The following is a 27,950-nucleotide window of genomic DNA, read 5'->3' as shown; positions in this document are numbered from 1 at the left end:
GTGAAGTTTAATAAGCTGCAGAGGAAAAGTTTGAAAAGCACTAGAGAAACAGAAATGGACACAAACATGCAGTTCAGTTTGTCATTTTTGCATTTAAAAAAAAAAAGACATAATTGTTTAGAAACAGATTCTAAGCTGAAGACGTTAGTTTATTATGTGTCTGGGAGATTTGCATTTAAATACAGTAAAAAAAACCAAACCGAAAACCACCAACACATCCTGAACAGTTTACTTTATGAGAGTCTCCAGTATTCTTATAACACAGTTTACAAAAACAAAATTCTACATCTAAATATGAAAGTTATATTCCATTTAAAATATGCACAATTAGAGAATCATTTCATAGAGAGTTGTAACTCAAAGTCAGAATAATAAGTTACTAGTATACAGTTTTATTAAGAGCTCGTTTTCTGTGTAAACTTCTCTCCTACTTAAAAGATCTGCTCAGGCAAGAAAATAATTGGTTTCTGGTAAGCAAAGTACCTAGATGATCTATGGCAGTTAACTGGGGCTTTTAACACAGAATACAAATCTGGGCTTTGGAAATTCCCTTAAGAATTACATGAGCACATGTACAATGTTTTTTAGATGCCTGTTTTCCTCAAACGATGCCTATTTTTCCTAGTAAGCTTAAGTAAACTACCATCTAACTACTACTGGTTTTAGTAGATTTGACAACAAGTGTAGCAGTGTTAAAAGAGTACTGAAAGCAACAAACTTATTTAAATGTCATATATCTTTTGGCTTGCAGTAGGATTTTTTTGGTACAGATTAGTTACATAACAGGAAAGGAAACTATCATGTTCTGAGAGATAATCGCACACTAGCAGTTACATAGTTACTGTTTAAAATTCCTGGGGAAGATGGAAATGCGTAATACCACACTTCTATTGACAGCAGCTCAGATGTATCTTTGTGCTAATCCTTTTACCCATTAAAACATTTCAAAAAGATTATAATTAACAGTAGGAAATACAAGATTGAAGTACCATAACTGAGAAATAGCTCATATCCATCATATTCAGTAACAGTACTCAAGCTTTAAAATCTGAAATTTCCTTAAAAAACACAAATAAAAATTAGTTTAATAATTCTAGTACAGATTTATGGAAAATAAAGACTGCTTTTCTTAATTTAACCTATTTAATATGGCCTATTTATACTTACATAAAAGAGCATCAAACATCACTCTGAGCAGATTTTAAAGCATTCAGAGCTTTCAAAATTGGCCACACTATTTTTATTTTTATTTAATCCAAGCCTTACTGATAAATGATACAAATAATCATAAAATTAAGATCACGTGCAGTTTACAATTAAATGCAGCAGAGCCAAGCCTGAATTAGAATGGTGTCACCTAACACATCCCTTTAAGAAAGAATCCATTTTTAATTCTCAATGAAAATTTTAAGAGGTATGTTTCTTCTTTCTTGCCTTTCAGGCAAATCACTATTTGTGCAAATTTAAATAGAGTACATTTACCTTAAAATAACAGTGGACAGATAGTGAAGGAAGAAGTGTTCAACAGATCTGTTGCACAGTAAGACGTTTTGAGTGCAGAGTAAGTCTACAATAAAGTGCTTCTCTTAATAAGTTATATTGATAATAGTATAGATGTTTACCTAGTTTTAAAGCTTAAGTTGCTTAGTAAATAGTTTAACCTCCCTATACGTCCTCCGTCCTGCAAGGCACATTCAAAACGCAAGCAAAGCAGTGACTGACTGTGAAGGGTTAAGCTATAATAAAAATTAATAAGTGGTAGTAAACTACTGACTAGATTTGTAAACAGTACCATCCTATTGAACCTCAAGGTTCATGCGTTACTGAAGTGAGCTTCCATGGAAGCAGCTTCTGAAACCCAGATTTTAAAAAATCAAGCCAGCTTTCTTGATAGTACAGTACTGTGCCTTAGTATTTTGATGTGGAGTCACGCTTCTTTTGTCACTTGCATCAAATGTGACATCTGTTTTTGTGCATTTAAGTCTCTAGACTTCATATACCATTAACACAACTGATTAATGGCTGGTTTAGACTATTTAGGTTTTTGGGTTTTTTTTAAATGCATTGAAATTCACCTCTACTGTTCTACCTTACAAGGAGATTATGCTCAGTTCTCTTACAAGAAGGTTTTTGGTTTTGTTAAAACATAGCTGGGCTGTTTTGTGGGGGCCTAAATTTTGGCTTGATCCTAAATTTTGGCTTGACCAAACTAATTAGCTTCTCTAAGGCTAAAATGGCAAATAGGTTCAAATTGAGTAATTTCTTCAGGTTCATTTAAGATCAACTTTCAGAAGCGTCTTTAGAAAATTAAGTTACAAAGTACATCACTGCAAATGATCTCCTGTATAAAATACTGAAATGGGACTCACTTCATGCTTCCAAAAACGTTTCATACAACTTAAAAAGCAAGTAATTCCACTAACATCAGGTAGACCTTTCAAAAACAGTCCAAGTGCTTGCACAAGGTATACATAGCTAAATATTGCCTTCATACCACAGAAGATAAAGCTCTACCAGCAAGAGGCATTCCATTACTTTTCAAAAAAAGATCACATTGAGTTCATCTTGGCTTTCCCAACTCTTGCAACAGAGCAAACAAAACCACAATTTTCAGTGCCAGAGCTCTAGGTTCTCCTCCTGTTTGTCATTCTAGTCTAGCGTTTTATCACCACCTGCTCATATGCTCCAGATCCTCCTCTGAAAGAATGTTTGAAAGAAGTTAGTTTGATTTGGATTTAAATGGAAGCTAAACAGCAGGTACCACAGATCAGAAAGTTCACTGTTTCACAAAAAAGAACACCAACCAACCAAACCCCACCCCCAAAAAAATGCAACACCGCCCCCCCCCCCCGACTGAACAGCTCGTACCAGAACAGCTAAACGTGAAGGCTAGAAAATGTGTAATTACCATGCTACTGAGTAACCTAGATTTTAATGCATTAAAGCATTTTGTGTTATATTACATTACTTTGGAACCCAGACTCTTCAGAACCTTGGAAAGTTATAATTCTTATGGCTGACACATCAGTTCTACTTTGGAACTAACCTGCATGTTCTGTTTTAAAACCCAATAATCTATTTCTTTTATGCTGATACAGAATAGAAAGATAAAAAGACCAAGAATGTATATACAGATTAATTGCTGTGTAAGGTGTATTTTTGTTTAGTATTACCTATAGATTAGTTGTTCAGGCTACATACCTGTTGGGTAGATGATGGCTTCCAAAAGAAGTGCTTCCACCAGGGCCCACAAATAATCTTAAACCTTCTTCTAAAAAGCAAGGGAATTAACATGTGAGCTTCCTTTAATGTTGCCCTAGCTAAAACTAAGTAATTTTAAATCTACCAGTTTTGTAACTGATACTTTCAGATGCAAATGTTTTAAGTAATGAAGAACCAAACTTCACGTGGCATAGGTTGGAGGAACTACCTTCACTGTAGGTTTGTCCCTGCTTTTTCCAGGCTTAAAGTAATTCTCTGGGAGTTACCCGAGTCATGCAAGGGTCTTTTCAACTTCTGGGAGACAGGATGAAGCAGAAAATGCAGTGATCATATGCACAGTCCTTGTGATTACAAGCAACAGGGACTATGAAGAGAGTGGATTTTCTTAAGACCTGTAATGTCTATCAGTTTTCCCTAAGCTTCCTTATTTATCTCCGTACCTTCTGCACTTGAGTCGAAACTGAAATCTTGACTCTGGAGTATTTTTTCAACTATATCATCAGCATCAACTCTGGTAGCATCGACCCTCTTCAGCTGTGACTCCACAGAGTCTTGCTTTACAGGATGTCTGCAAAAATAAATACATTTAGAGCTCTTAGAAGTAACATAGTAAGTTATGTTTTCCTTCTGCTAGATAAGGCTTTCAGGTTGGGTGTACCTGCAGAGTTTTTCTGACGGTGCATCATTAACTGATGTATCAATACTAGCTTCAGCTACTTTTGGCTCAGTCTCTTCACATGGCTCTAGAATACTTCCAATTCCTGTTGAGGTGCTACCCACTGAGGCGTTTCTCCTGTGGCAGAGGTCAGACAGACTGGATGATCTAGAGTGACATGTGCTATATCCTGTTGGGAACGTGCAGGAGAGCTAGGTTAGGTATGTTCTTGGCAGCCAAGGTCATTACTTCTACTTTACCATCCTGCAAGCAGAATTTGTGTTTTGTCTTCCTATAGAGACTTCAAAAGCATTATGAACGTTTGTGTTTACACCGAGCAAGCAATTCACTTCGGGGTTTATATTCTAGCACAAGCTGTTTCCTTTTTGTTCTAAATAACTCTTGCTTCCTAACAAATGTAATGACTTGGTGTCATTACTTCCCCTTCAGCTTTTAGAGCTAAGTCTCCATTTGTAAGTTATTTGTTTTTACATGGAAGAGGTAAAAATCTCATTAAGATATGTTAATTGGAGGGAGCTAAGGGAAAAACCCATCTCACATCTGAACAGATAATTCATTGTGCTTTTAAGAGGAAAAGAAATGTTGTTCTCCCCACAATTGCAACTCCTAGGAAAAAGCTTTCAAATTAAAACAATTTTTTTGAACATATAAAGTATACTTATTTTCTACAGTCTAAAACTGTGAAAGTAAATAAACCCCAACAATTCATAACAAAATTGTTAAAGCTACCTGACAGTCTTGACTGCTGACTTGCATAGCTTGATGTTCTGGAATGTCCACATGCACCAAGTTCGTCTGGCACTGAGGCACTCTTTGATGAGACATCTGCAACATGTGCAAGTCAGATACTGTTGCTAAAGCCTGCTTTGTTATTACTTTGCCGTAATCTTGATTAGGCTTAAATGTCAGATTTCCCAGAGGGATTAGGGACTTGACACTGGTTTTCTACAAACCCTTTGAAGATTCAAGTGCTGCAAAAATACTGTGTATGTTAATGAATATACGTACCTTAACAAAAAAAGTTTCTGAGTAAAGCAGAGAGTATCATTAGGTTAGAAAGATTTGCATGAAATGTAGTTCTAGATTTGTCTGTACTGTCTACATTAAAAGAGATTTGCATGCTTTCCATCATACCATACTAGCATGGTGTGCTAGATGTTTTCTGGCTGAAAAAGTAACTGTGGTTAAGACAACTAAAGCTGTGTTTAGGATGGAAACTAACCAGCTACCTAAGAACCTGAAGCTTGTAAGAAAACCAGCCTCCACCCCCCAAAAAAATCCCAAACCCCCAAAGTTCAACCTGTAATAAAGTGTTTTAGTAGTATTTTTTGCTAATAGTCTAAATTTCAGAGTAACTACTTCAATTGTAAACAATACTTGGAACTTTTACCACTCAAAATTTACTCAGTTAAGTGTATCCCTACAATTCATAAGTAGAAAACGAAGGGCCAAATTAAATGCTCAGTTTGAATACAAATCCAAAGCAAATCAAGAAATGTGTCACACAGAAACGGAAGTTTTCAAATATTTAAAAGAAGGCAGGTTATCAATCCAATTCCTGTTCTTTCTGTTAATTACATCAACTCTTACAAAAGTAGAAAAGAGATTCCACTGAAGTTATCTAGGAGAGCGTGTCTCAACAAATAATCAAAGAAGGTCCCTTGTGGGCCAACTGTCAGCATCCCTGTAAAATTTGAAGTATTTCATACATCTGGTTGAAGCTATGAAGCCTGTTACAAAAGAGCAGAGAGATTAAGAGTATTTTATACCTGCTATGCCCAGGTGTACTACTGTGAAGTTTTCTCCACCTTTCCTATCTTCATGCAAAGATTCTGATTCTCCAGCAATTGCTATAGACATTGCTGTGGAAGGAGGCCTGTAAGAAAAAGGTGGTTGAGATTTGCTGCACTTCTGCTGCTGTAATCCCCAGCCGATCAGCACAGGTTTTTTTCTTTTCAAGTAAGTTGGCATATTTCATACTGTGCTTCAGGTTAATAGGCTTGTAAATTTTTTGCTGAAAACACACTGCCTAGCCCCCTGTTAAAAAGAAGAAGAAAAGTTTTCTCGCTGATCTTAAGGACATTTTAAAGAATCCATCTGCTCAGCCCTCAGCCCTTTAGGCTTCTGGGGACCCTTGGAAAAGCTTTTCCTTTTTTGATTATTTTTTGGTGGAGTAATATGTGTTTGTTTTGAAGTTCTTAATTATTTTTTTCAGTGTGTGGATCACACGATAATTTACATGGTGAGAATATATATAATTCAGTACTTCATGGAATACATGACAAGATGGTAAGTTAAAAAACACCAACCCTACGCAAGGACAGTTGGCCTACTTGGCTTGTGCACTGTGACATACTCCTGGCTTTGTTTCATCTCTGTAACAGTACATGAGGAGATTCTGGGCTGAAAGCCCTCCCACTCCTAACAAAGAAGCCTATGTTACCATCTCCGTGTATTCCCCTCTAAATTCTGCCTCCTGCAAAGTAAAAAAATAATCATGTACAACACAAATTAAATTTGGTTCAGTATTAAAAAAGCTTTTAATAAAGCTTAAATGCTTGTTTCATTTTATATCAAGACCCAAAGGTATATTTTATTAAAATTAATAAATCTCTAAGTTTTTATTGCTAGTGCAAAAGAAACTAAATAGAAAATGACGAAGTGAAAGTAATCTTCTCTGGCAAGCAAATAACACTAAAATACATTTCAAGATGTTACCTGCAGGTTTTTATAATCCTGACTTTGGGAACAGACTGTTGGTCTGCATACAAATGGGTATTTGTTAACATTTTTTGATTTGACATATTCAATGAATTAGTCACTGTCTTTATGTACAGTAGCATATCCCCTCATGTTACCCTTGAAAGTACAGAGAAATACAAGGCATGTGTGACTTAACTGCCCAACATACATTAGAAAGTAGGAACTGGCTGCTTTCAGGGATGTCACCCCAGACCAAACATCAAGCCTTCTAGGCTTCTGCATAAAATATGTAGCTGATTCCAGATTGTGAAGTTGTTTTAAGGTTTATTTTTCCTTCTGTGAAAGACATCTGGATTAGATAAATTTTTTATTCTGTTTGTGTTGAAAGTTTACGTTCCAGGAAGTTGTTATATCATCAGTTTGGAAGATAATGCCAAGTCTGAATAATTTCAGTTCAAGATTTTTTCCTAGGGAGCCAGAAAACTATTTAGGTCCAAATTTAAACTCCTTCAGTACCAGCCAGTAAAGAACAGAAATACACTCTTTTATTAGTATACAATACTAATGATTAGTTAGTTGCCTTTGAGAAATTGTTTTATCAGTACCAGTGATATATTTGTTAATAGGTCAGACTCAAAAGTAAATGAAGAGTTGGCTAAATACCTAAGGATACAGAACAGCTTTGTCCAATCAGATTCAGGTAATACCCTCTTACTATTTATTCAGTAAGCACAAGATGAGATTTTAGTGTTCCCTTCTTATTATAGAATGTTAAAGGAAGAGAAGAGTAAGAGCCTTTAGTGGTGTGAGGGGACATTGAAAGGTTCCTGTGGTGAACCATCTGAGCTAGGCTGGTGTGGGCAACATTCTTAGTTCTCCTCAGAAACAACGGTAAGGATACAGATGCAGCAGTAACACACAAAGCCTCTAGTTGCTAAAGAAAGCAGTTCTTCATTATCCTGATTACACCAGCCTACCTCAAACCAGCTAAAACTACAAATCGTGAGTTGCTTCATACTTGCACCTGAGACTGAGTTAGGAGATCAGTGCTGCTTCTCTTGGAGCTGCAGCCTCATTTCACTTTAAACTCATACAGGCTTATTCTGTAGCACAAACTGAAGTCTTCCTTAAGTAAAAAAGACTGTATTTACTATCCCTCTTCATGGGATTATTCAGAGGGGCATTGATTGCACACATTAATCTGATAGAAGATGAGTTTGAATTCGGTTAACGAGAGTTTTTTTTCAATAAAAACCCCTAATCCGTACTGAAGGAAAAGCAGTTTAGTGTAGCAGTTTGTCAGTAAGCACTAGGTCTTTACAATAGAAGATTTGATTAATCCAGCATAAGGTCTGAAAGTATAAAAGAAAGTTGAGAACAAAAGCTGAGATGGACATAACAAGGGTGAAGCTAGCAATTTTTTCCAGATTGTTTTCCTTAAGCTCATGTTTTTCTTTTCAAGTTATATGTAATACTTGGAACTCTGCCTTAAGATTGTTTTTGAAAGGGCTAACATGAGAACAAGCATGCTGTCTCAGACCAAAGGTCTGTCTAGCTTTGCATCCTGTTTCTGTCAGCAGCAAACAACAGATGCTGAGAGAATATGACACACACGGTAACGTATCTCCCGAATGTTCCCCCAGCATTTCCTCATCTTTAAGATAGGTATTTCTTGAGCCACATATGATGTTTTATACTTAGTAGCCCTCAATAATTTTTCATTCAGGAATTAGTCTTAATTCTTTCTTGAGCTTTTAGTATTCACAATGGCTAGTAGCAAGGAGTCCCACAGCTTAATCACGTGTTGTGGGAAGAAAATACATCCTCTCATTTTGATTCCATCTCCTACTAGTTTCAGTACAACAGCGTGGTGAATGAAGTGAACTGGAAATTTGAGTTAAACTAGAACTTAAGGGATCAAATTTTCTTTGAAGGCATTATTTCATCAGCCCATCTCCCAAACATCTTGTAACAAGCAGAATACAACTAAGCTGGTTGGAACCCGATCTAGACAAAATTGCCATCAACTGTTATGTAGAATTAGAAAAGCCGGACAAAAACTGAAATGCACAAACACTTTGGGCAACCCAGTCTACCAATATTCTGAATTACTGAAAAGCAGTGGCATTAAAAATCTTGGCAAGTACCGAGAAATTTTCCACGCTGCATTCATGGAAGCAGATTCTATACATATCTCTAAGTCTATCCTTAAAATGAATGGCTTTCAGGGTTACAAAGTATCTCTCATAATGCAAATGACATGAGAGTTCCTTACTTCCTACTGATCAGGATAATTAAGTCATGGTTAGCAAGATAATGGTGTTCTCTGGAAATAGGAAACTTGCCAATTGCACTGTTTCAGCTTACTTATCCATGGAGCTTGGGTGTCTCATAACAAAATAGCTTATTAGTCTAGAAAGAAGGAAACAATTTCATCCTACTCGTGACGGGCTTTCCCTAGTATGCATGATTACTCCATCCTGTGCTTAGTTATGGAAGCTAACGTGCTCTAGCAAAACAATTACATTTCCTTAACTACAGGCTAAGGACAATGAGGCCACAGGATCCTGAATGTGTATTTTCCTAGCTACGTCCCCTCTCAGATGTTACCTCTTGCATCTTTTACTAAGTTGCATAATATCTTTGCTAACTAAATATCTGTAAGTGCTTTCTCTTTTGCTAAGTTATGTCAAACTTCTGGTTTGTTGTTGTTTGTTTTTTTTTTTTTAAAGTATTTTTTTTTAAAATAATTGAGACTTGTGAATAAAAGGTGTAACAGCACATTTTCCAAACACCATTGGTCTGGTCACCCCATGCCAACCATGTTTATATAAGCTTGCTGCAGGAACCGTTTCTCTGAAGTATTTCTTCTTTTTCTTTTTTTCTTTTTTTTTTTTAATTACAGATGTACAAGCTAGTATTCTTTACTCAAAAATAAACTAAGTATTTAGCAGCAATGAGAACTATGATACTTCTACTGGTATTTTTACCATGTTAGCCATTACTCAGCTACCATCCCATTTGTGCTTTTTCTTTCTTTTTTTTTTTTTTTTTTAAATATTACTGCCAGATTGGAGAGATTTATAAACACAAATTAGAAGTGTAATTCTGAACATGGAACGTGTGACCAAAACACTATCTCACACAGTTTTTTTATAAACTTACATTTTAAAGCATGGGTCTCCAGACATTAGCTGCATGTTGATCAAAACCTACACATTAAGAAAACAAAAGCCACTGTAAGAAAAAAAATGGAATCGGTCTGTGATATATCTGGCCAAGTCACTAAGTTATACTTGCCACAAATCTTACATTTAAGTAAAATAAAATGGCATCATCCCATATGCAAATAAAGACACATGCAAAAAACTGACCTATTTTTTCTTAGCACACACGCAAACAACATGAAATAGCATTTAAATAACACAGCTGCATGTACAAGATTCTGAAAAGGATACGTAGATCAAGAGGAATCTCAGAATCATTAACAGTTAAGATGGCTTCAAGGGAAAAATGGAGAAACAGGAAATCTAAGAGATTAATGAGCAAACAGCATTTTTTAACATGGCAGATGCAGAAGATGTTCTTTGCTGAAAGTGTTTAGCAAACTGTTAGCATACAGGAACTGGTTGTACTAACATCAGAGATAAAGTAAAACCACACAAGGTAAATAACACGCTAGGCACGACAATGCATTGAGAAGGTTTGTTAGGTGGATCGAAGCCATCAATGAAAGGTTTTCTGGACGTCTATGACTGTCTTAAAGAAATCAGGAAGTGCATGCTTAAAAGGTATACTCAATAGTATAAGAAATTAATCCTAGTGTCTTGGTAGGAAAATAATTTTTTTTTTTAATTTACTTGTAACATTCTATATGTAATTATTTTCAGGTTTATACTGCTTATATTCAGTTTTTTAAACTCCCCGGACTCATGGGAGAAAACGGCAGGGCAGGTTTCTTGCAACAATGCTCACCAGTTGCTACATTGATTACTACCAAACAGAACAGGGAAAGTTCCAGAAGTCATGGAGGTGTTGAAGGTGGCTCATATATAGATAAGCCAGTTAAGAGATTCACTCTTAGAAAGCTGCACAGGAAGTTGCCCAGTCTTAAAGATATAATCACTACACTTATATGAATGTATTAACTTTTCTGTTGTGCTTCCCTATTCCACTTTTCAATTCCTGTTGGAATAGGAATACCTTTTGAAAGCTTTTCTTTTACAGCTATCTGGCTCCGTTTCAAGGAGTAGGACAAATTCTGTTTTTGACTGCATGGATTTTAATGATTACCTCTAAACAACACTGATATATTTGAATAGCTTTCCTTCTAGAAAGAGGTTCAGCAAATGTATTTTAGATTTCATTACGTTCTTAACAATACTACTTGTTCTCTGGTTTATATTATTACAAAGGAAACAAATTACTTTGAGAATGGAGTTATCTTGTCTTGTATTTTTGGTATCATAACCTTCCAGTAAACAGCGACGAGTGGTATTTCCCGATCCAGCAAACTCTGCTAGATTTAGATCTGCGAATCCCAGCTGTTATGAGAAAACAACAAAGTCAGTAATAAGCATATTACTAAATGAAGGTACTTACTACATGCGCAGTATTGAGTGCCACTCAACAGCAGTTTCTCTCAAATATGAATAAGAGCATGCCCATTAAAGGGAGTAGTCCAAGGCAAAAAGCAGAAACCAAACGTTGAGTGTCAAATTCTGCATAGTTCTATTTTCAGTTAAAAATTAAAATCTCAAGAGAGAAAAAGAACAAGGGGAGTTTTCTTTATTATTAGAAGTAAAGACATGCAGAAGGGTTTAACCAACTCTTTCAATGTACTAAACTGAAAGAAAAAAACATTCTTGGGATATAATATCATTATATACTTATTAAACACAGTGACTGAGAATTCCACCACCACTGTGTCACTATAACGCACATAATGAAATCATGGCTGTCAGAGTATTACCCTGGAGTTACTTTAAAAGGGCATAAAATGATAGGAAAGAAAAGCTAATTCATAGGCAAAGTTAGATACATCTCAATTTACCTTTGCATATGCCTTTCCTCCTTTTAACTCCTAGAAAAAAAGAAAAACAAAAGACACGCTGTTAAGCCATTAAAGATACCGATGGGGTTTTATTGACTGTTTCGGTTTTTTAGAAAAGTAAATAATAATCTTTGTTTTAAAACAGCTCAACACACATTTGCTAGGCTGTACTGTTGTCATTTAGATCTTAGTATTAATAATGTCCTTGGTGCCTTGGTGCAGGCCAGCAGGAGACTGTCATCTTGTGGAGAGGTGGGAACGTGAGTGCCGGATGCCCAGGCTCTTGTGAAGCCTGGCCCCAAAGGTAGCACATGCTGCATACAAAAAATCTGGTACTTAGCACCGTTCAAGGCTTCCAAGTTTACTGCTGCTTGCTAGAGGTATCTATCAGGGGCTAACTTTACAAAGACTGATGAGCAATTCCTTTGTTGTCCTGCTGGAATAAATGTTCTTTTCAATAAGAATGTGACAACCCATGAATTAGTCAAACTAAGATAATTAATAAGATCGCTATGAAATTTTAACTAGAAGAATACCTGACGTGATTGCAGCTAAAATTTGCTTTATGAATTTTATCAGACATTTAAAAATTAAAGCGAGCAGGGAAAGAGGAGAGGAAGGAAAAAGAGCTACTTACCTTCCGTACAGACACCCTGCAAATGCAAGTATCCAGAATCCCTGTTGCGGCACTGGCACTGATTTTACACATAAATAAGAACTTTTTCTTCCAGCGGACACAGTTTGCCTGTACTACCTCCCTGTAAAAAGAGAGTATATGCTTAGTATTAGTTGTGTGTACAATCAGGACCATAAAATGCAATAAGATGGCTCAAGAACAAACACTGGCTCCACTGGCTGTAGAGCGGTCACTTCATGGAAATCTGTTCCATGCAATAATCATCCTTCATTCTTCTCTTTGTGCAGCAGGACTAGTAAGTGCTTCAAGCCTTGAACACAGTATTAGACCTACAGAAAAATTTAACAGTCATGTGTTTTCGCAAATGAATGAGGCCATAGTTTTTCCAGTTTGCCTCAGGAGAGCGAAGCCTTCCTGAACATTAGCTACCAGGCGCTGTCTTCCAGGCTGCTGGACTTTGGAATGTGCTCAAGATACTGTCTTTGACAAGTAGTTTTTCAATACATGGAAAGGGAGCATCATACAAGCAGAACCAGATAAATATGAGGCATGAAAAAGTACAAATGAAGTTTATCTACAATAACCGGATACAAAGTAACGCACTTTGGGCAAGCAAGAGTTTCACCGACAAACTGGGAGCTTGCCATTTGAGAGCAACATAAGACAACTAATATCTGAACAGATTTGTTCATCGAAGGAGGATTACAACCGGACAGCATGGTGCAGCTGAGAACAAGGCAAAACACAGGATGCTTTCAGTTATATTAATGTCATTGTATAAGGCTTAAATGGAGCACATTATTCTTTTTTCCGTAACTCTGGTTGAGTGAGAACAGACTAAAATGAACAGGTACGGAGGGAACAACTAGAAAACTCCTGTATCTTACAAGAAAAAAATCACATATAATAAAATTCACTCGTGATTCAAGCACTTTAGAGACTAAATAACTTCAAGTCAAGTGAAAAGTGGTTAGGACCAAAATAGGGCATAATCAAACACCCATTTAAAACTGAAAATTACAAGGTCTCAAACCACAGAGCGATTTTCTAGAACAGCCTTCAAAAATAAGAGAAATAGGAGCAAAAAAAATCTTACTGTATTTGAAGGCAATGTTGACCAGTTTGTCACTAATGTGGTATAAGGACTGTGATTCTGAGGGACCTGCCTCAGTGATCAAAAGCTCTTTTCTAGTCCCACGTTTCTAAACTCAGAACTTGGAACTGTGGGGAAACTGAGATAATTTCTTCTACTGCTCTACTAATTCAAGTACACTCTTCACATATTAAAGCAATATTTGTCCTTTTCTTTCTCTTCCATTTTTCCTAATGCATATATTCCTACCTATGTTTTATATTATTGTTATTGAAGATCCAGTTTGACATCTTTGACAGAGTGAGAATTCTGTGGTTCCACATAAGCTGGAGTCAGAGTTTATCACCCCTAGGGAGAAATGATGAATCGCCAGGCTCACGCAGGAGCCCCAGTTTGCTGTGCTGGTGAGACTGCCAGCTACAGCGCTCACTGGCACTGTGACTTCTTCCTAGCGTAGCAATAAACTAGCCTGCTAAAAATGAGTTAGCTGAATGACCACAACAGACTTAACGGATTCTGATGATAGAACACTTAGTCATATTCCAGATGTGACCTATAAGGAACAGGCACTGTACACCATGACCTACCTTCTATCTGTTATATTTTACACTGTAAACTTTACTGTGCTTTGAGGGGGAGGGCGGAACACCAAACTGCCAGTGCATGAGTTATTTAAATCCAAAACAGAACCAGAATTCAAAAAAGGCAAATTACAAATAGTTACATCCTCTACTGGAAACTGGTTCAGGCAAGAAGTCATCAAGTAAAATACAACCTTAAAGGGATATTTGATAACTGCTAGTATTTGCTACACTTAGAAGGCCAAGGAGTAACTATTGCAGCTCTTACATGATAGCTGCTCAACTCCCAGGTAAAAAAAATAGCCAACTAGATGTCCACTGTCAAGCAGAACAGGGCTATACAAGTGCATGGGTATCTGGGGTTTGCATATTTGCAGGTTTCATACACGGTGCTTAAAGATAACACAACTGCTGAGAACACCCTACTCTTTTTCTGCAGACAGCAGTGGTCCAGCCTTACTCAAAGTAACTTAGAAATGAATCTCCAGAATTTTTCTTTTTTTTTTTTTTCCTAAGTAAGGTTTTGAGCTTATCCTAAAACAAAACAAAACAAAGGCCCTCTTCTCTCTTAAAACACCACCAAAAGCAGTTTTACCATAACCAGGAGAAAAGGAGAAAAACTTTTTTCATGAGCTAACTACAAATTTTTGCTTCATTATCTTACGTCATTAAATTCACTGTAGTACTGTGATCTGTCTGCCGACAGCTCTGTCAGGATAGATTGAGAGTGCCAGAAACTTATGAGATAGTACTGACGTCTTCTTGCGAGCAGCAGAAGTGACAGGCCTCCATGGGTGCTGGAAGACAAGAGGCTGGTTCATAGCCTTCATCCTGCTGGCGGCTACCCTAACATTCAGGGGCTTGTTAGACTAGAAAGGCTGAGCAGGAAGGTGAACTTGAATGCAGATTAACCTAGTGATATGGTTGGTCAAGATTTTCTTTCACTAAAACCATCACATTTTGGCACACTGGTAGTATTCTTCCCCAAAAACCCCGCACGAATTGACACAAAACCCCTCAGAACCAGATTTTGTATCTAGTTTCAGCACAGAGTAAGAATCTCAGTTTTAACACACAATTATAATTAAAAAAACCCTCTACATTAAGAGGATAATTAAAAATGGTGTTGCCTAAACAAACCGATCGTTGTAGCGAGCTGTTTTACTGGACTTTAAAGAATTACTGAAGTTAAATTTTACCTGGAATATCTAATCAATACTAGAATGCATGCAATTATACAAACCTTTATTAAGTTTCAGAAAGCAAGAAATCTTAACAGTGCTTTGACTTAACCTCCCTCCTGCATTCTACCTCTAGTTTCAGATCAAGGCGGATCAACTATGGCCATGAATCCACAGGGAGCCTGTATTTGCACATTACATCCAATAATATCTGCAAAACAATTCCAGCCTCAAGTGCCCTTTTGGAAACTAGAAGCAGTGCAGATTTTCTGCTATTCATTATCAGGCTATAAAACAATGCTACAAGACTGAAAGTGTTCACTTGTCATTCATAAAGGTCAGAAAATCCTTTCTCGTAGCATCTGTTCATCATGCAGTTGTCATCACCCTTACCACCCTTCCCTTATACCCAGGATACCATTGGGGCTACCAATAACAGAATCACTTCTCCTTATTCATTTTGCTAAGTTCTTGTACTGTTTTTACATCTGTAACATTTCCAGTTATTAAGTAAAAAAAAAAAAAAAAAAAGCTTTCTCCTACAAAAAAAAAGTTTCTGTAAACTCATAAGGTCTTAATAATGTGCCAAAATCTTTGTACAATGCAGTATTACAGTTCTGCTTCTCAGAACAGTTTTCTGCCTCTACAGCAAACTACAGTCAAAGCAGCGTTGCACTGTACAGTTACACAGTATCCCAGGCATCACTAACAGAGTAAGAGATAATTTAGGGAACATTAAATGTATTTTTTGCTTGTAAATACAAGATAAACATAAGTAACATCTGATTGAGAAACGTTAAGTGTCCTTAAAACGTTTAAGGATTTTGAATGTATTTCAGTATAGCAATACTACTGTATGTATATGGTTGTCCAAGTAAGGAAGATGGCACAAAACCACTGTGGTTTTGGAAGACTCCGTCCACTTATATCACAGGTCAAGATTGATTCAGGCAAATAGTTTAATAAACATTAAATAGGATAGACAGGTTTTTAAGTTGTCTTACAAACATGAAAGTAACATTTACAGTAAAAAAGCCTCAGTTTTAGACACTGATGCTCTAAATCTTGTAAAAATAAGACCAAGTAAACCCGGGAATACCCCTTCCTCTTCATAAGGACATCAAAAATAGTATCATTAGTTCCTTTCACTGGCACATAATTTTAAAAAATATTTGAAACATTTGTACACAATGTGTAAAAAAGCCCCCAACCAACTGCCCCCGTTCTACTGAACAGTTCTTCTAATTCCATTATACAAAAAAAAAAAAAAAAATTACGTATTTTAATAAAGGTAATTTTTTGTGTAAAGAAAAGCACCAGCAAGTTATTCCCTTCATGCTGAAAAAAAAAAGTCAAACCAGAACATTTAACTTTAAACAGTAATTTCTAAGTTTGTAAGATTCTTAGTTCGAGCCCAAGGCCTTTAGAAAACAAACAGTTACATCGATTGGTTCCTATGGAAATGAACCCAGATAACTTTTTGGCAGCCGTGCCTGTGCTGCGGGGCACGCTGGGGAAAGCTTTCCGTTATGAGTCAGTTTCCTATGAGTCTCACAGCCACTTTACCACATGCAAAGCAAACCCAGTTGTTTTATGAATCAAAATATATCCTCGTTACTAAGATGCGTTCAAATACACACTAGGTTGTAGTCCTTTGGTGTAAGTTAATGCTGTCAGTAATACCTAACAGAGAATAAATTGAATAGACAGATATTTTACGATAAATTGATTCCAAAGTATAGTTTATGTTACCGTCAGTTTAACAAATCGTTTTTTCTTTAGAGGCACAATTTCACATTGACTAAATTTCAAATGCTGAAGAGAATTCAGCTATAGGCAAGTCTTTTTCTGTCTCTATTTTATGCAGTGTACACAACTGCCATTTAGAATGAATAAAAGTCTTGGGTTTTCTTTTCTGAGCCACAAAAGAGAAAATCAACAAGAAAACCCAACACAAAAGAAACAACAAATCCTAAGCCAGTCAACTCCTCCTCCTAATTTGTTAACAAGTTATGTGCTTTCTTTTTTTCAGGTGTTTATGACCAGCAGATTGTTCGTTCCCACATGGATAAAGGATATGAATAATGGCTGATTTCAGCAAATAGCTACAAATGCAAAAATAAATCACTTTTAAGGACCTTAAGTGTCATGGGAAAAATCTCTTCTTGCCAAATGGAAAAGCTTTAGCAGGAGAGGCTTAGAAATAAAGAAGCCAAAACTCCTTGTGGGCATTTACCAAAATACTGTGTTCCATTAATTAGAAAATTGTTTACTCATCTGAATTATTCTAGACAGCCAATTATAACATTTAGCCATCTGGGGATGATTAAATTAAATGGATTGCTTTTCTAGTACAGTTATTTTAGAATCATTGGTCACCAAAGAAACAAAAAATTGGGAGCACTTGTTCTCAGTTTTAAGATACCATTCAGTCTTTATATCAGACTGCTTTCACATGAAACTACTTCTAGAAATACTTTTGGAATCGATTGGGTCAATACACTTCTTTAAGGAAAAGGGTGTTTGCTTAATCGTAAAGCTCTTGGACAGAACATGAGTTATTTACTCACTATAAATATCTTGAAAAAATAGCTTTTTCACTCCATGAGGTAAATGGGAATATTATCGTTATAATTATTTTTTCAAGCTGGTAGTTTGAATGGAGAATTGCTTTGGACTTTTAAGAATTGTTGAGGCCAGGTTCTTAAGAATCCAAAGCACAGTGAATAGAATGTCTTTAGAAGAGTTTATCTGAGCGAGTGCAACATTTCCAGCATTACCTGTGTTTTGCCCACTTTTTTTAGGGGAAAATAGATCATGTTGATGAGACAATGAGACAGCCTGAGAGAAGTGAGGCTGCTGCAGCTCCACTCCCCAGATCCAACCAGTAGTGAGGCTGACGATATATTCCCAGTAAGCAAGACACATACACAGCCAGCCGCGCAGAGCGCTCACAGCCAGTACCAGCTTCATCCTCTCCCCTCTCTGCCTGAGGAGGACAGAGGTATGCTGACAAGACCCTTACACATACATATGGCACCACCTCCTTGACAGCTAGTGCGCCTTGATCCCTGATAGCATTTACACACTGGCACCCCTGAGCTCGGTCCAGGTGCTGGCAGCACAGGTCTCTGGCTCCTGGTCCCACCCCAGCAGCTGGCACTTAATCTCGCCCATCTGTTCTCCCCTGTTGCTGGCACCAAGGTGCTCTGGCCCACGATCCCTGGCCAGTTGCTGGCACAATGGACACACAGGTCCCTGTGACCCACAGCCCCACTCCCATGGCTGGCACTTAAGTCTGCTCACCCAGGTCTCTCCTCTTGCTGGCACCGCAGACACCCAGGCCCTCTGATGCACAGCCTTGACTCCAGCTGCTGGCACTCAGGGCTCCCCACTCATACACACCGAACAGGGAGCCCTTTGCCCAGGAGAGAGCTAAATTTAGTTTAATGTAAAGATACAATGGCCTGCACTGAACAGAAACAGGGCACAGCCAGACAAATATACTGTCCAGCAAAGTATTTACACCTAACTGGCCCCTTTATCCCCTTACCTCTCTATTTTCCCCACACTTGTTCTTCTGCGAAAACACCTAAGTTCATCCCTTTCTCCACCTTTACTTCGTCCCCCAGTAAGCCTCTTCCCCGGAATCTCACAATGTATCAGTGCTATGCGGCCACTCCACTCAGTCCTAAAGGCGCTTTAGTGTCAGCTCAAAGTGATGGGTTTCCTGCCTGGACCACAGGGCTGAGGCTCTCCTGGGACAGCTCTGGGAGGGGCCTGGGCAGGGTGTCCATCATTTCAGTTCCTCACCTGCCTCTCTGTCCCTGGGCTTGTGTAGATGGGCCTTTGATGGGCTGATGGCTCCTGTGACAGGGCTAGGAACAGCCGGGGAAGGGTATTATTTTAGCTCGTCCACCCTCCCCAACTTTGCTTCCTGCACTCATCTGTGGGTGTGCATATGAACTTCTACCACCTAACCAAACTGCTTCCCTTGATCAACCCTTGCCTCAATAAACTTAATACAGTTAGCTCTGTCCTCCTAATATAAATACAGTGTTTAATAGACCGGAGTAACACAGAGTGATTTTTAAGGTAGGCAATAGTCTTTTAAAATGGGAACAATATTCCATAGTATATATATAAAAAAATACATATTAATAGTTATATATATAAATATCTATATAACAAAAAACCCACCAAACATCCATCTTCTGCAGAATGCCAATGTCATGATCCCACCTTACAGAGCCAGGAAGTTTTAATCTGACAGTTTTATCAAACACACTTGCAGTGCCCTCAGTGGTTCAGGTAATTTACGGTAAGATTTGGCCTTCCCTGGGCCGTCTTCAGCATTAGGAAGGTATTGCTGGATATAAAATTCTCATATATACTAAGAAACACATAATGGTTTGGCATGCAAGAGAAGAATACCCTCTTGCACCCCTCTTTACCCAGAATCTACTTCCATTTAAAATGCATGCAGTCTCACAGCTGGGGCAAAGATACAGGTACCCATGCCACGGCTCCTGGAGCAACTGAGTGGCTGTCTTACCAGTCACTTGCAAGCAAAACACTGTGTACTACTATGCAGTCCCCTGGGATCTGCCAAGTAGCTTGCTATTTGTAAAGTCTTAAGAATCTCAGAAGAAAATTATTCTTGCTACACAGAAATGTAGTCTTCTTGATTGGTTTAGGTCTGCGCAGCTGAAGTGTCAACCAATACGGTTTACTCATGTCTTTTGTTTTAGTGTCTCTACTGAACACACAAAAATATAAACAAGATCACCCAACAAAGAGATCCTTCACTTTCAAATTAAACTAAAATCCTTACTGTTAAGTTGTTAATGAAAGTAAAACCCAACACAAACAGACAAATCTGAAATAAGCACAGGTATTTAAAAGCAAATAAAACAACACCTAGCACCAACCCCAGTAGCAATTTTATTACAGTGTATTCTGTGCATCTAATGCACATAACATCCATGTGGATCCATGTGGTCCAAGCACATACCAATTCCAGCCTTACTACCATCAACGATGAGCTACACAGGAGCAAAACATGTTCAGTATAACTTTTCAAATGCCAAATTATACTTTAAATTGTTATTTGATAACCAGAATGCTAAATTTAGTCTTCATATAGAAAGATGCATCTCTGGCAGATTGAGATGATGCTCTGAGCTCTAAAGTATACGCTGCAGTAATAAACTTACGCAAAGCTTCAGTTTAATTCTTATATTCAGGAATAAATAGTTTACTTTTCCTTTAATATTCTGTGTTTTCTCCATGCCTGAGGCATATAAGAAGATACATCCCCTCCAGCAAAAACATTTTTTCCTGTGCCTTGCAAAAAAAAAACCCCAACAACAAAACCAGTCATTTACAAACAGAGCTTCAATGTTTCACAAATTTCAGCTCTAAGCAAACCAGCAAACAGCTGGTTCTGCGGGAAGAGCTCCACTTGTTTACAGTGCACAGCTCCCCAGTTAATTTGCTGTTAGTGCATGCAAAATTAACAGAGCAATCATTTTTTATTCCACATGTTTTTACTCATCATAAACAGGTTAAATCTGTAAGTAGCAACGTTTCATGTCTAGTATTTCTTATAAAATACGTATAAACTGATCATCACATGGAAATAGAGCTGCTTTGGAGTACTTTTACTTATGAAAAACTGCTGGTTACAGACAAATGCAGACCTGAAAGAGAATTAGCACTGTGAAGGGCAAACTGCGTTAGCGGACTGTAGCCAGCAGTTCAAAGGAAGTGATTGTTCCCCTCTGGTGAACATTTGTGAGGCTGTTATCTGCAGCACCGTGTCCAGTTTTGGGGCCCTCTCAGTAGAAGTGGCACTGATAAACTGAAGCAAGTCCAGGGGGTGTGAGATGAGGGTCCGGAGTCAGGGATGAGGGGGATGAAGCACCTGATGCAGAAGCTGGGAGCATGGGATTTTTACAGTCTGAAGAAGAGGTGAAGGAAGATCTAATCGCTATCTTCAGCCATCTTTATTGGCTTAGAGAGAAGATGGCGCCAGATGTTTCTTAGTGGGGAGCAGAGAAAGGAACAGAGGCAGTAACAAGAGAAATTCCAAGAAAATCAGGGGAAACAAATGTTCACAATAAAACTGGTGAAGCAGAGGGGCAGGTTGTCTACGAAGACTGGAATCCCCGTTCTCACGGATTTTCTAAAGTTGACAGGATAAAGCTCTGAGCTTCCTGATCTAACTGAAGTTAGTCTTGCATGAAGCAAGAAGCTGGACTACATGATCTCTGCCACTCCCCCCGCCCCCCCCGTTATTCCATGAACAGAAATAGCCCTTAAAATTTGACAGCAATCAGGTGCTACGGTGCTTGCAAATAGCAAGTTTATGACAGCAAAATGCTGTGCTCCATGCACTGTGCTGGGGTGGGGAAACAAATTCAACAACACCACCAGCTCTTTTAAACCAAAGTGCCTATTTCTCCTGCACAAGCCAGGTGCATTAAGTGTAAAAGCTTTTTCCCTCAGTCCCTCCCCTTCGACAGCTGCCTGCCGCCTGCCATGCATCTCTTTCCAGAAACTTTTTCCTGAAAAGCTAGCGGTTGCTGTATCTTACCAATACTTACAGTAAAAAAAGTGTCACAAGAATGAGCCCTTTTCATATCTGCAATAATCATTTACGTCCCGTGCAAAATGCAGTCTCTACAAATGTTTTATCCCCTGTTGTAGTCCAGAGATGGCCCTCTTCCTATCTAATTTTTTCTTTATTCCTTTGATTAATTCTTTGATTTTCTTCCAATCTATTTGAGAGATCTGATTTCTTCATCTCTCTTTATTTCCACAGTTACTCTTCCACCTTTAGCATTAACTTTTCCATTAATATTCTAGCCTTAGTTTCTGCCCCTTCTGCCTTGCCCAGAATATCCATACCAATCCTTGTACGTCACATGACCTTTCTCAAGCATATTCTCCAAATCTGTAATCTGTTACATTTTATTGTAACTATTATTAAAAGGCCAAAGAGCTACCTCTTTTAACTACATTAAAAAAAAAAATAAATTGTAATTTGTGGAAAGAACTTCCCCTTCTTATCTCTTCCTCTCTACAGAGGAGGACAGGTTCTGGAAGCGGCTCAACCAACAGCCTCTTCTCAACTGAGAAATCATTGAGTGGACATTTGGAAATCTGAAAAGAGCAGCCACAAAATTGCAAGGCAGGATTTTTATCCCATTGCAGATTTGCCTCACAGCACTTGAGCATACTTTATTTCAGTTTATCCAACTGCAAATCTGGTTACAGCTGAAGAAGCTATTAGAAGTAGCATTAGCCACTACCAACTCTGAGCACAGGACATACACCATACAGGAAGATCGTGTTCAGGGTGTGAGACAGGGAAAGTAATTCCATGTGACAGGTATGTTTTTCTAACAAGTACTTTTGTCTAAAAACAGAAAGCTGGTTAAGCTATGTTATCAGAAGAAATCTTCCCTTTGAAATGCCATAGCAGTGACAGGGAAAACAATGGTTAAAAAGCAATTTGAAGAGTCCAGTGAGGCAGAAAATGTACTTGCTGGAGTCACAAAAGCTGGATGTAGTTTTAGGCAGTTGGGAAGGAGGTAGGCAAGCATCACTGGAAGTAAGAAGTACTTATTACCTGAAAGAAAAGAAATCAGTTTTTACAGAAGACAATTATCTACTCTAGCCTGTATCTATTAGAAATAAGAATATATTCACACAAGTAATGCAAGATCTCTGAGACTGCCTCTCAGGACTCAAGAGTGTGCTGTACATGAAAAAAAAAACCCAAACACTTTCCCTGAATTTGTTGGAGAATAAAATGTTTTGATGAAAAAGTTAAGAGTTCTCAGCCACTCCTAATCTCTCTGTCACACAGATACCAATCATAATCAGCTGCTTGCTTTTGAATGTTGTTTTGTAAAAGAACAAAGAGAGAAACATCGGCAGTCTACAGTGCCAGAAATCAGATCTCAAAGGCAAGGGAATAAGACCAAACTGAAGACCGCAGTCATAAGAACACATCAACCAAGAAGTCCTTTCCTTGAGTGGGGTGCGGGCAGAAATCAACCTAATAATATAACTACTGGGCTTACAGGTGCTGTAGCCGGAATCTGTAGAGTGCAGCTTTGAAAGTACACCCTCAAGATCCTTTACTTTCCAAAACTACTTTGATTTCCTCAAATCCCTTCTGTTCTTTTGCTGCTGGTTGAGCAACAACTCAGCCTATGAGCAGTTATCTGCTCTAGGGGCCCATCAATTATTTCTTCAACCTACTAAAATGAAGGCAGTTACAGTCAGCCTATACTTTCAGTATATTTATGTCTTCATCAGACTGGCCTCAAATAAATATGGTTAGTATATAGTCAAGTCAATACTTCAAAATAGTATTTTTCAGTTCAAAATATTCATAGGTGTAATTCAGCCCTGGAATAATCTTCTGTCCTTTCATGATGCACTAGACATTATGTGCACAGTATTTCATGGCCAGGCAGCGTATAGATACATAGTATCCTGGAACCTGCACAAGTATCCTGTATTAATGTATCTAATTTCAAAAAGAGATACCTATTATATTGGCCCAAGGAAAGATAGAAATGCAGAAAGACACCTTTCCACATAGGAAGCCAGGCTTCTTAAGCTAGAAAGTTTTCTAAGTGAAAATGACGTTTCTTAGTATAGCTTTACATACATCCACAGGCTATTTGCTGAAAAGCCACCCTCTGTTACAAAATCTAAAAATAGTGTTGTAAAGATCCAGAAGTCAAATTAGAAAGAAATTTCAGAAAGGTGAGGACAGGAATTACACGGCATGGCTGTCAGTTTACTAAAACAACCAAATAAAGCTTCCCTCCTCCCACAACTCCCTTCAAGGTTTTCCATGTTGCAGAGTCAAAGCTCATAACCTATTAACTCTCCCGAGAATTCCAGGGTCCCGATCTTGCACACACACTCAAACACTTCCCCCCCAGTTTAAACACTGCTACTACTTGGCTGTTCAATGTCCTTTGATCAAAATATTATTTGACAGTACCAGATTACTTTTAAGAAGTTGAATTCTAGGTAATTAAACATTTAGCATTATAATACAGAATTTTCTTTTCCTACAATAAATATTCACAAATGTACATAGGGAAGTTTCGAACAGAAGTTTCCAAACTGAAGTCCTAAGAAACTACATACAAACACAAAAAAAATCAGAGTGATATGTAAACAATTAATATGGTTGCTATTTACACACAAAATACCGCTATTATTACGCTATGTACTGCATGATATGAGCTGGTTTTATCTGATCACAGATTTTCTATACTCTCAGGCACACATCCGTGGCAGCCAGAAAAGTCATTGGACTGACCAGTCCCCAGTAACGTGGACCATATCTTCATAACTTATTTCTTACATATCTTTCTCAATAAAGATCTGAGAAATGAAAAAAATATTTTTCAGTAGTTTGTACTTCCATCTGTCTTCTTTTTGTCCCACTTCAACATTCAGAGGGATGATGTAGGTATCACACTGCTTGCAGGATCAGGGCTTTAAGCGTTCCTACGGCGTGATTCACACAGGGCTGAAAAGACGACTACTGCTTGAATCTGTTTTCATTACAGCTAACTACATATAGGCCTTTATCCCAATGCTGCCAGCCTGTGTTTTTATGACATTTTTCTCAATGAGTAAACTTCGGAAAGAAAATGCTAATAATGTTAGGCTGGTTTATAACTTGTCGGTATGACTATATTTTTGTTTGGGTTTTTGTTTTTTTTTTTTTTACTTTTTCTTTTTTTCCGAGGGAGCTGTTAAGGCAAGAGGCAGCAGGGTATTGGCTTGTATCAGCACCAACTTGAGAACTTTATTCTCAATAACTTCTCCCAAAATAATTATGGTTCACTAGATCTCAGTCAGTAACAAAACTAAAAGCTATTAAGAAGACCCAGTCAGTTTTCCCCTGTATTACACAATATTTGAAGTGAGTTTGTGTATTACTTTCTGAAACGTGCTGGAGTTCTCGAGACTTCTTTTATAAAGCTACAAAGATCACTACCCTAAGGATATGACTTCCAGCTCACAGTGAATCTAATAAATGCATGCAACTAGAAGATGATGGCCATTAAGAAAAGTTTTCAACTGACAAGTTATGAAATGCTGCCACTCTGATGTTAACTTAATTTCTTCCTTATTTATTCAGACCACTGCTGAATCACACTGTGAAAATTCATCTGTTAGTTCTTAAGCCAAGAGCAAAGACACTCCCTTCAACTGGCACTGAAGGATCACTGCAGAAGAATTCTTTACCTTCCTACCAGCATACCTCAACGCTTCTCAGTCCAGCAGGAATAGACCAGTTATACCCACAGGGGCTCTGATATACCAGCATATGTTTCACTGCTATTCTTATTTTTAAGCCGTACACCCAGAACAAGAAAATGGAAGACTTTCAAAGCTTTTTTGACTCCAGCACAATACTTCAACACAGTTTTTACACAGTCACACTTCCACTGACACTTCCTACCTCCTATCATGCATATTTTACTGTAATGCACTGTTCACATTCATCAAGATATGCAGGTACACTTTCAAGCTTTCAATTTTAGCATTGTAAACAGGCAAGGCAAAAAAGGCTAAGATTACAACAATGTATCAAAAACATCTGCTCAGCAGAAATCAACTCCTTCAAAATATAGGTACTGTCCAGAAGATGTATGCCATCCTGTGAAAATGACTTCAAGGCAGGAAGGGCTGCATTAGGACAGTAATGGCACATTAGTGCCTAAAATCATGATAATCATCATCACCATCTATTACTCATGAAGGAGTCGCTCACAAGAAAAATATTGAAGAAAAAAGAGAGGCATGAAATGAGAACAGAACACTGATGAGTTGAAGACCCTCCAACCATACAGAAAAAAAAATACCTTCGATTATACATGCTAGTGTAACAGAATGGTTAAATAAGGAGGTTTAGGCCACAGTTCCATTTTTATGGTCTTTATTCTTCTTGATGAATTATATTTACAGAATCAAAAGCAGATAATTTAGCAAGCTCTGTAACAGCAGTATATTTAGTAAGAAAATAACTTAATATTTATAGATTTGTTACCAATTTCTGTCTGCTCTCAGAATTCTACGAGACATTTTTCAGTAAATCCTTTCTGTAATAACATTAACGTAATATAATAACGCATACAACATGAACAAGCATAACGGGAGGGCAGTCTCCTCCTCGCCAGACCTGAAGCCACAACACACCCTTCCTATTGACAGGGTTCTGCCTCTGCCTGGTACCGGGGTAAAATGGACCCACTGGCCCTCTGCTTACCCACCGCTACCAGCGGGTGGGGAAGGCACCGTCACAGCACGACAGCTCTATTGGTGAGACGCAAAAAAAGAAATTGAAGAAAGAAAAAGGAAAAGGACACCTGCTACACTTGCCCTGCAGAACGAAGCACGAACAAAGTCAGTAACGTGTATGACCTGAATATGTTCAGGAGCTAAGAGAGAATCTTTCCACGAAACTGGTAACTCTCCGTGTAAATACCCACAGAACGAAACGCGGTGAGCCAGCGTCCCACAGAACAAAACATTAACGTCGCACGACTCACGTTCACAGGGGACAGCTCTGACTTCAGACTCGGTGGCAAAAAATTTCTTCCCCTCCCGTCACCCGCCCGGCCAGCAGGCTTCATAGCTCGTGGCGTTACGGCACAAGCGACCGGTTTCTCCAGCACAACTCCCTCCACTGACGGATTCGTTTCCCCCGTTACTCAGTGCCTAAGACCCTCAACATGGACTTTAAAGCCTGGTGCCTTCAAGCTGCGAGCAGCCAGGCGGATGAGGCGCTCTCACACCTGCCCTCCCGCCGCTGGCGCCGGCAGCGCGGTCGGGAGGCGGGACAGCCCGCCCGCCGGCTGCGGGAGCTCCCGCCCGGGGACACGGCCAGCAGCGCGCCCGCAGCCGCCAGAAGCCCCGGGGCAGCCGCCCCCTCCCCGCCGCGGGAGCGGACTGCGCGGCGGCCGGCCGCCCTGCCGCGGGCGGGACGCGGCTTTGCAGGGGCGCGGAGCGGAGCCCGTCGGCAAGGGGCGGCCCGGCCGGGGCTGCCCACGGGGCAGCGGGCGCCCCAGCAGCCGCTCGGGCCGCGCACCCCGGAGGCACCTACCGGGAGGACTCTCCGCTGAAGCTGCCCCCGTCCAGCAGCCGCACCTTGCAGAAGAGGATGCCGTTGACGAAGGGCACGGAGGAGAGCTCGTCCAGCTCCAGCTCCACGCGGAACTTGAACTTCTTCTTCTTCATCATGATGAAGGCCATGGGCCGGCGGCTCCCCGGGGGCCGCGCCCGGTCAGCGCCGCGCAGCTGCTCCCCTCCGCGCCGAGCGCCCGGCGCCGCGCCGCTCCCATGCCCGGAGCGAGGGCAGCACCGCCGGGCCGGGCCGCTCCCAGCGCAGCCCCTGCCGGCCGCCGCGCCTCCCGGCCAAAGCTTACATGGCAGCGGGCGCCTCCCTTTCAAACCCGCCCGCCTCCGCTCCGCCCGCTGCCGGCAACGGCTGCCGGCGGGGCGCGGCCAGCAGGAGCCCTGCGCTGGCACCGCCGAGCCCCGTCCGCCGCACCACGGGCCGGGCGGTGCCGCCGCGAGGTGGCCTAACCCGGGGGCCGGCGTGCCTGCCCCGCGCGGCGGAAGGGCTGCGGAGGAGGGACGTGGCGGCTGCCCCGGCGGCGCGGAGCTTGTGCGATCCACCCCCGGCGGCCGCCCGCCTCCCCGGCACCGGGCTGGGGCGGGGGGCGCGCCCCGCCGTGGAGGCCTGCGGCCTTT

The 27,950-nt window shown here is 39.5% G+C and overlaps 1 protein-coding gene across 3 annotated transcripts; it reads right to left on the bottom strand.

Moving 5' to 3' along the window:
- Positions 1-131: 131 nt before the first annotated feature.
- On the bottom strand, positions 132-27,649 carry FAM102B (family with sequence similarity 102 member B). Of its 3 annotated transcripts, none has more exons than XM_037404233.1 (11): positions 27,301-27,649; positions 12,292-12,412; positions 11,655-11,684; positions 11,029-11,145; positions 9,767-9,813; positions 5,668-5,774; positions 4,628-4,723; positions 3,881-4,067; positions 3,663-3,790; positions 3,202-3,271; positions 132-2,692 (listed from the first exon to the last, which is right to left on the bottom strand). In XM_037404233.1, exons 1-11 carry the CDS (start codon positions 27,447-27,449, stop codon positions 2,677-2,679), a joined length of 1,068 nt encoding a protein of 355 aa, XP_037260130.1. In that variant the 5' UTR covers positions 27,450-27,649; the 3' UTR covers positions 132-2,676. The 3 variants fall into 3 exon arrangements, with proteins under 3 accessions (XP_037260130.1, XP_037260129.1, XP_037260131.1); XM_037404232.1 differs by having other exon boundaries at positions 132-2,697; positions 27,301-27,646; XM_037404234.1 differs by lacking the exon at positions 27,301-27,649 and adding an exon at positions 26,747-27,011 and having other exon boundaries at positions 132-2,697.
- Between the last annotated feature and the right edge of the window lie 301 nt (positions 27,650-27,950).

Source organism: Falco rusticolus, chromosome 11 (genome assembly GCF_015220075.1).
Source record: "Falco rusticolus isolate bFalRus1 chromosome 11, bFalRus1.pri, whole genome shotgun sequence".
Lineage (NCBI taxonomy): Eukaryota > Metazoa > Chordata > Aves > Falconiformes > Falconidae > Falco > Falco rusticolus.
This window is presented reverse-complemented; position numbering and strand designations above follow the sequence as displayed.

Bases quoted from the DNA above. Each gene is read 5' to 3' on its own strand.
- FAM102B (XM_037404232.1), bottom strand. From the start codon at position 27,449: ATGGCCTTCATCATGATGAAGAAGAAGAAGTTCAAGTTCCGCGTGGAG. The intron at 4,724-5,667 runs GTATAAAATACT...CACATGTTGCAG, and splicing joins AGTACACCTGGGCATAGCAG to ATGTCTCATCAAAGAGTGCC. The intron at 4,068-4,627 runs GTAGCTTTAACA...CGTTCCCAACAG, and splicing joins TCAGCAGTCAAGACTGTCAG to GATATAGCACATGTCACTCT.